General features: G+C 36.5%; 2 protein-coding genes across 2 annotated transcripts in view; both read right to left on the bottom strand.

Annotated features, from left to right (window-relative positions):
* Positions 1-1,910, bottom strand: part of asah1b (N-acylsphingosine amidohydrolase (acid ceramidase) 1b) — a 4,914-nt gene extending 3,004 nt beyond the window's left edge. The window contains exons 1-4 of the mRNA XM_023417438.2: positions 1,746-1,910; positions 1,541-1,587; positions 264-354; positions 29-175 (exon numbers count right to left, since the gene is read on the bottom strand). Of these exons, the coding sequence (XP_023273206.1) occupies positions 29-175; positions 264-354; positions 1,541-1,587; positions 1,746-1,814 (354 nt within the window). The 5' untranslated portion in view covers positions 1,815-1,910. The remainder of the gene's footprint in view (positions 1-28; positions 176-263; positions 355-1,540; positions 1,588-1,745) is intronic.
* A 934-nt stretch (positions 1,911-2,844) lies between these two features.
* frg1 (FSHD region gene 1) overlaps positions 2,845-8,867 on the bottom strand; it is an 11,170-nt gene continuing 5,147 nt past the window's right edge. Inside the window, exons 4-9 of the mRNA XM_023417437.2 lie at positions 8,416-8,473; positions 7,910-8,024; positions 6,492-6,596; positions 6,197-6,288; positions 4,045-4,155; positions 2,845-2,984 (exon numbers count right to left, since the gene is read on the bottom strand). Of these exons, the coding sequence (XP_023273205.1) occupies positions 2,948-2,984; positions 4,045-4,155; positions 6,197-6,288; positions 6,492-6,596; positions 7,910-8,024; positions 8,416-8,473 (518 nt within the window). The 3' untranslated portion in view covers positions 2,845-2,947. The remainder of the gene's footprint in view (positions 2,985-4,044; positions 4,156-6,196; positions 6,289-6,491; positions 6,597-7,909; positions 8,025-8,415; positions 8,474-8,867) is intronic.

Below are 8,867 nucleotides of genomic sequence, written 5' to 3'. Positions count from 1 at the left end.
GCAGTGCAAGCAGTGCAAAAGCTTCCATGGGGATTAAAAAAATATAATACAAATTCAAAGAAAAGGTCAGAGGAAAAATGACACTCACCAGTGTAATGTCAACCAGCTCTATCAGCCTTCCACTGGGCACAAAAGCATAAGCCAAGTCTTTGATGGCCTGAATCATGTTGACCAGCTTGAACGAAAAACATCATGAATAAAAAACAGGTGAGATTTTTGTGAGACTTGGAACGGTTTATTTAATTCTGAATTACTTCACTTACATCTGTTTTTTTGTCAGTGATCAGAGCTGTCCATCTCTTGCTGGGCGGTAAGTCCAGGTCCACTGTGTACCAACTGACAGCTCCTCTGAACCTGAATAGAAATAAAAAGCTGTACAACTACTGCAGCATATTGATGCAGATGAACAACGTCCTATTCACAACATGACTGATTAGACTTGATTTTCATTTATCTGTTTTGAATAAACTTGAAATTTCATGCATCTGGAGTTAAAAATGCAGCAGCTGAGGCCAAGCAGGCTAATTCTACCTGATTACTAAACCACTGATCTGGTGCAGAAACAATTAGGTGATTAATTTGCTAGTTAAATTAACTGCCAACAATTTTAATAATTGAAGTATTTGATTATGCAAAAGTCCCACAAAGTTTATAGCTCCAGTGTCACAGATGTGAGGATTTCACAACTTTTTTCTGGTTTATATCAATGTAAGGTTTTGGACTAATGGCCAAACTAAACATACACTCTGAAGATGTCACCATTTATACATTTCAGTGTAAATAATTCAATAACTTAAATTTTTGTCTTTGTTTTTGGAATGATTCTGTGACATTTTGGTCAGTAAACTGCTTCATAATCTGGAATTGAGAAGGTAACACCTGTAAGGTAAAAAAAACAATGTAAAAAATAAAGTATCTTTGATAAAGAAAATAAATGCATAAAAAAAAAAGCAAAACAGGATATTTACACATTACAGAGAGGTACTGAGAATATTTTCATTGACAACATGTGTCTCGCAGAGAGTGCAAGTCATGCCTGAAGTACGGCATACCTCTGTTTTGTTTTTTTTGTTTTTTTAATATCCTTGCTCATTTCAGATGACCAAAGCAAAACAAAAACCACATGTGCCCACCCACTCTGATTATATGAAAAGCCCAGAAAGTAACGCAGCATAAAATCCATGCAGCAGAGGCTGAGATATCCTGATTTTCATTCTGTAGTATGGGTCAAGTGGCTTTTCTTTCCTTTAAGATTCTGCCTGCTTAGTAAATACCTGATACTTTGACTCCAGTAACATTTAGAATACAGAGTACACTGAGGTGCTGTTACTTAAAAGGTCTGAGTCTGAGCAATGCTTCCTCCTCTGCTTACCAAACACAACTGGTACAAACTGTACCTGGAGCATTTCAGTGACGAACGAGGGGCAATTGAACGCAGCAGAGCTCAGTAGTGAAGCACGGCTGTTACAAAACATATTAGTAATTGAACACAACAGGGAGTTTCTGCAACTGTTGGCTGCAACAGACTAATGTTACTTACGTAGGACCGTTTGGTGGATACATTTCTGTCCGACAGTCTTCTGTATACTGTAGATAAATGAAAAATAAAAGCAGGAAATTACAGCGTTTAAGGTAAATGTGTGACTTCAGAGTGAAAACATCAACACAGCGTGTAGTAGCAGCTGGACAACACACTCATCTTAATGTGTGAAACAGCACAATGACAGAGCACAAACGTCGCTTACCGGTGGTATGAACTGTGTCGATGTGACAGAGAATAAAGCCGCTAAAACGAGAAAAACACAGTGACCCATTTTCCTGGAAGGTTTAACCCAAACTGTTGTCTGTCTAGCGTCGTTTTATTACATGAAGTTTACCCCCGTGACAGGGAGCTAACTTCTGTACGAAGGTGAAGGGAAACCGGAAGTTGTCAAAAGGAAACAGAACATCTTCTGACCAATATAAAAGAAACAAATCACATGCATTTACGATGAAATGTACAAATGAACAATCTAGTTTCTTTTGTTTGTCATAAAAGCGACAGTCGCGGTCAAAATAGTTCATAAAGTGATTCAAAACACCCCTCGAAAATGGTTGTTTCCATACGGAAATGAAAACAAATAACGTGACCACTCACAGGGTTGATTGCATTTATTTCCTCATGTGACATCTGCCGTACCCATTTTAACAGTGTTGAAATATTTTTGTTTTGCTTCAGTCTCTTTACATCTTGTTTAATAATATCGTCTCACGCAATGGTGGGAAGTTTAATTCATTAATTCCGTCGCTGAACGGGGGCAAATCCCAACAGTCAGGTCTCGTGGGAAGTCTTCCCGGGAGTCGTTAGAGCAGCATATTGATGCCTATGGTTTGAAACGAGATATTGAACAATGACATATGAGTGTAGTGTTCAATTGTCCACATACCTTTAACTTAGCAGTGCACAGTGAGGGATGATAAGTGTAAAATACACTTTCAGTTTTCCCACATTCTGATTCATGTAAATTATGTATCTATTTATTTTGACATTTATCTTCATTAACCCATGCTAAACACATTGCACATATACTTTCAAACTGATTAGACACAGTATAAATAATAATACATTCTGACCTTTCATAAAAGATTAGTCAAAGGTCAGTACTGATAGTTGTATATCTTACAAGAATAACCTACTCAGTTCTAGATTATAGAGCAATCTATTGACCAACACATGACAGAATCATTCCAAAATCCTTACAAACACTCCATCCAAAGCAAAGTGAAATGATGAAAAGGCCAATGCGTTACCTGAAGTGAATAAATTTTACCAACTGGCTGCAGAAAACAAACCAGCACAACTGATTTAACCATGAAACATTTATTAAAAATATAAAAAGAGACAAAAAGGTACATTTAATCTTAGAACAAAAGGTCAAATCATGACAGCAATGTACAAAGTGGATCTTCATTTGCAGTACCTGTCTGCTTTCATTTTGCTTCTCCTTTAAAAAAAAAAAAAAAAAAAAAAAAAAGACGACATCTTATATCCCCAGTATGCAATCAATCTATTACTTTATTATCAATTCAATGTCTATGTCCAAAATCAAATAACTCTGAATAATAAAAAAAATAAAAAAATCTAACAAACAAATTGTGACATAATTCTTTTTAAGACAAATACATTTCACTGTATCAGTACAAAGTAAATCACTGATAATTTTTGTTTTTAAGAATTTGAACAGTCAGTGAAAATCCAGCTTTCTTTAGTGCTTCTGTTGACACGCTCAACCAACAACTTATGTTGCCAGGTTTGAGATGTGACAACATGCTTAAATTCTCACATATCCTGCTTTCTGTTAAACTGCTGGGAGGATGATGTGAACATACTTCTTAATGACAGCATGGGGCAGTCTGAACTACGCCCCTATGAACTTTCACAAGTTCAAATACTGTTTCTAATGATGCCGCAATGTCAACACATTTCAGACAATAGATTCAAAGATACTAGATCATACAAATCACTCTCGTATATCAGCAGAAGCAAATTAAAAAAAGTCAAATATTACAATAGCAGAAACATCATTTACAAATTTATATAATCCACGCATTGAACTCTTTTTCAAAAGTAACTCTTCACAAGTATTTAGGTATTTAGATAAACTCTCTATTGTGTGGTTCTTTCCCCTATGAACACACATTAGAGAGAATCCAGTGAACTGGAGGACAAAACACATGCACATCCAGAGGATGTGAAAAGTGCACCTCTTTACTTTCACATTTTATTTGGGGTTTACAATTTGGATTTTGAACACGCATTAATTACTCTTAACTCTTTTAATCTTTTCCTTTTTTGTATTATATTCTGTGTGAATATACTTATCTTTGCTTTAATTTAAATTTAACACAAATTGAAGTGTCTTTTTAAAGTGAAAACATTTAACTGGCAGTTTGAACATCTTGGGTAAATTTGAGAGAAAAGAACATTTCAGGGAGTGTGATTATGTAACAAAACTACATCAAGTGTTTGACAGTAAAAATATAATATATAAATTATTTTCATACCTGTCAAGCAAAGCTTCATGAAACTTCCCATCTGTTCTGGCTCTCTTTAACGAGTTGGGATCGTCCTCATTAACCCTGAGCCGCCGATCCTGAAAACTCTGAAACTTCTTCCTGTAATTCACATGGTAACATTAATAAGACAAATACAAAAGATTGAGCAAAGGTTAACGACTCACCACCACAACCACACACACAAAATTACGGAAATTTTCACAACATGTCTTTTTTATTTTATTTTGAGAACTGACACCTGGTTTCTAAGCAGCAGTTAGAAGAAGAAAAATCGACATAATGAGCTCAAGTATTAACTAAAGCAGAGTGTTCGAATGTTGACAGTGGCAGCCAAAGAGCAATAGGCTGAGTGGCTAAGCCTACTAGCTGCCACAAATCAACATGTACAGCAAATTAAGGTGATGCGAGGACAATCACCCCCCTCCATTAATATTTCCCCTTATTAATGAACAGCTTTAAAATGATCTGTTATTTCAATGTAAACTCTCTTAAAACTTAAATACCTTGCACAACAGTGCCATAAACCACTGAGGCATCTTGTCTGAAACCTCTTTGATATTTAGTTTTTTTTTGCTCTGTGTTTTATGATTCGCAAGCTGCATCCATCCTGAAAGACATTTCAGATGCTAAACACTACATCAAGACACGCGCTCAAGGGCAGCCATTATCAACATGTCAACATGACGAGTCCATTTCCCCAGCATTCATCTAAAACAAATAATAGAGTGGAAACACCAAGCCAAAGCATGCCAAGCAAAAAACTGCTGCAGACATATTGCCTGAAACTTAATAGGCCTTAGATGGGCCGTATATAAAACACTCAGCAGCATCGGAAGCTAAAATGTGGTGTCTGCTTTCTCATCCCACTCTAACAGCAGACCATAAAATGTGTCTTTAAGGCGTGGGATTGATGAGGTAGCACCTTAAAGGCGTGATCTCACATCCAGGGATGTTATTATGGTAGGTTAAGGGTGCAGACTGACACAATGTGAGGACAATAGGAAGGAAATCACCGAGTCAGAGGGAAGTTCTTTAGGCTTTGGTTCTGAGGATTCTGCAAGGTATACTGCTTAGACTTTAAATGTCAAACTGTTGTGAAACACAAATACGATTACTGGCACAGTGACTTTGTTCTAATCAGCAACGACAGCTTAATGAAAATTTGCACTTAAAAAGTCACTTCCAAAGTCTGAAATGACACAGAAACCAAGCAAAATTATTTCCAGTTCATATGAGAACAGTATTATGCAGGAACACACACTATTTTGCTTCTTAGCTCAGAAAAATCTATTGCAAATCTAAATTAAAAACACAGGAGGAAATAATGTCAACCTTTTCATCAGAGTAAACAATTTACAGAAAACAAGATATACAGAGTTGTGATCGGCAGTTGATGAAAAAGTATTCAGATCATTTACTTAAGGGGAAAAGCAGAAATTCTACAAAATACAAATACTCAAAACATTGAAAGCATACTTGTGTAAAAGTACATACGTATCCAAAAAATGTGTTTTAAGTATCAAACGTAATTGTAATTATTAAGAAGCAGGATGGGGTGTGTGAGAAAGAATTTTTTTTCCTCTTGTTTTATTTAAATAATTTGCAGTGAAATTATTCAAGGTGAGTGGAAAGTGGAGATAGGTCTGAAAAATTTACCTAATGTTATGTAGGAAAAATATTCTGTTTTTTTTTTTTCAGCTTTCCTGTCCTTTTTAAAATCTTACCTCATATTCATCTTGTGACAGCTTGTGTGAGCCCTGACCCACAGGTTGGAAACCACAGCCGTTTCTAATATTTCATCCACCTCAATATGGAGGTTTAGCAAAGATAATACTTATTACAGAACTGATGCACTCTGGTCAATCTGTGCATTTAACCAATACATTAGTGCCCTAATTTGCAAGTACTTGGATGAAATAAATTCACCTTGACCCGACTCTGGATAAGTGGCAGAAAATGGATGGATGGACTTCTAATCTTAACTTGCTCATTAAATGCAAAAAGCTCAACTGAACCTAGCAGGGAATAAAGAAAGTTATATGCTGAGATATTCCAACATGGGTTTCCCTCATTAGTCTTTGATTGGGCTGTTTGTGTAATAAGTCAACGCTTAAAGTGATGCACAGTGGAGGTTACGTACACATAATTGATCTCACAGGACTTCACGTTGCCCCTGTCCTCATCTGCAATGTCATCTTTATGCTTGACCTCTTGTTCCGCACTCGATCTGATCTGTTCATCATTCAGGAGAGAGAGAGGAAAAAAACAAGAGAGAGAAGTTGTGGATTAAATATCATTACCTTGAACCCCCCATGAAGTGAGGTCACAAACATTTTCCCCTTCCATCTCAAGAGTCCAGGTCCTCACAGAGATCGCATGCTTAAAATGAAAGGATTAAAATGCAACCTTGTGGAAGAACACAATTTACACATCACCTTCACCATCTCGCCATCCCCTGCTGTCTTGCTCTTGGCCACGATGTCCCCACTGTCACTGTAGGAGATGAAACAGCTATTTGCTGCCATGAGAGCCATTTTGCCCTGAGGCAGAACAGAGAGAAAACAGAGGAGAAGGCAGTAGATTAGATAGTATTGCAGTGGGATTGGTTGTTGTGACAGGCATGAAAGGCTGCCTGGTATTTGATGTAAAAGAGTCTCAAGGTTGTGCTGGGCAGGTTGTTTATAGGTTCAACAAAGCATCAAAGTGAGCTATGTGCTCCAGTGACAAGGTAGATGCATTCTGCATAATGAATTAACTGTTCATCACAACAGCTAAGTGTTAGCTCTCATGGGCTGAACTCCAATCAGCCACTAGGCGAGACGTGAAAGGCAGGGGACAGTGGTAAATGTGTATTTATTTCACTAATACTGTTCACACAGAATAAAACATATACTTGAATAAGCATAGCACTTACGTACATTAATAGACAACTTAATATACTGATTATTGAGAAAATAACTGGCAGATTAATGCTAATCAAAATATTGTATTGTATTGTATATGTTAGTTGCAGCCCTAGGTACGGGTGCACTTTCCTAAAACCCAAATCAACTTTCACAGATGTCTTGTTTTATCAAACCGAAACCCCAAAATACTGTTTATTATCATATACGACAAACAAAAGCATTAAATATTGACATACACAAACCAGAACAAGTGACATTTTGGCTTGAAAAATGGATAAAACGATTAATCTGTTATCAAACATTATCAAGGTGATCATTTTCTGTCATACATTACACAACAGCTTATCTTAATCAAATGACCATCTTTGTTAATACAATACTAATTTGTATATTGAGAGGTACTGACAACTAATGTCAAAACTTGTCAACATACTTGGGCATTAATGTTCATTCTGATTCAGTTTTTAGGAAGTTCGTCTAATGAAACTTGACAGAATAAAACATACTTTAATGAAAAAAAAAAAAAAAATCTCTGTTCTGGTTTCAAAACAAATTTAAATCAACATATCTGTTAAGACCAACAAAGCCACACAGTGAAGGGCTCAAGTGGGAACACAATGCCAGAGGGTCGATATACTGTGCACAATTACAAACAAAACTGTAAAATAGCCGTTATTTTTGTTGCTTTAAACAAGACCCCTTCAGCAGTTAGCGTGGTTAACATCCCACGCCATCTCTAGTGGCCAATAAAAATGTCAGTCTGATTTGGAGCTGCAATGCTTGTTTTGGTAGAAGCTGTATAATAGTAGGAAAATAATTACATGGGATTGGAAAAGGGACAGGATTTGCGGCAACACAAGACACAGGACTGCAATGTGATAGTAAAAATTTGACTCCTGTGTTAGCCATGGAAAATTAGGAGAAGAAGCATTTGAAGATTTACTCACATCCTGGAAGACTGGTTCCCATTGTTCCCTGGAGCCGATGGCATCAGAGCGCCCCATTACCAAACCCTCAGAGCTGATACCCAGGTACTTGCCATATCCAGACTTCAAGGCTATTCTGCAGCAGCAAAAATGACAAAATGAAATTCTTCCGACACTGGTTTTGAAATGCTTCAAAAAAAAAAAAAAAAAAAAAAAAAAAAAAAAAAAAGGAGACAACATAAGGAAGGGCCAATCTACTGTTCAAACATTGTTAGCTTTTCCAGGAGAATGTTTTTCTTTATGACAAGAAAGGTGAAACTAGCACCTGAAACTAGCCCATAAGAAATTGCTCTACAACCGGCAGCAGCTCTTCAAGGAGGGGTTGCACATGGAAGCGTAAACTACTTTTGTACATCTAGACAATATAAACAGATCCTTCATTTAAAACACACAAGTGGGGTAATAAATCTGTGGGGGAAAGCTTATCTGTGCATGCAAACACAATGTGCAGTTTGCCTTGTACTCACCGTGTGTCTGAGACCTTGATGGCAGTAAACTGCTCTGGAGGGTCTGGCCCTTCATCGTCTGAAACAAAACAATGTTTACCTTTTTTGATTGTTTTATCCCACATTGTTGATTTCAGAAACCACATTGTTGTATATAGATTTTTTTTTAATGCTGGTTTGATGCACAAACTCTTCATTAATTTGATCTTATTCTTTATTTGTAAGTTTAATATTGACTATATATTGGATTTTTTGCTTGATGCTTTATCAAGCTGTGTACACAGGGCACCCATGCAAAAGAGTGAATTCAATCACCCTGTATAAATAATGGCTGAATGAATTAGTACCTAGGTTCCTTTCTACCTTAAAAACCAAAAAAATGTTAAAGCGAGCCGTTATAAAATAGTCTGATTTAAGATCTTTGACCTGTAGAAAAATTCTAAAAAAAAAAAAAAAAAAAATAATCTTTTGTT

Source organism: Seriola lalandi, unplaced genomic scaffold (genome assembly GCF_002814215.2).
Source record: "Seriola lalandi dorsalis isolate HSWRI2012SDOR001 ecotype SW California unplaced genomic scaffold, Sedor1 jcf7180002054574, whole genome shotgun sequence".
Classification (NCBI taxonomy): Eukaryota; Metazoa; Chordata; class Actinopteri; order Carangiformes; family Carangidae; genus Seriola; species Seriola lalandi.
This window is presented reverse-complemented; position numbering and strand designations above follow the sequence as displayed.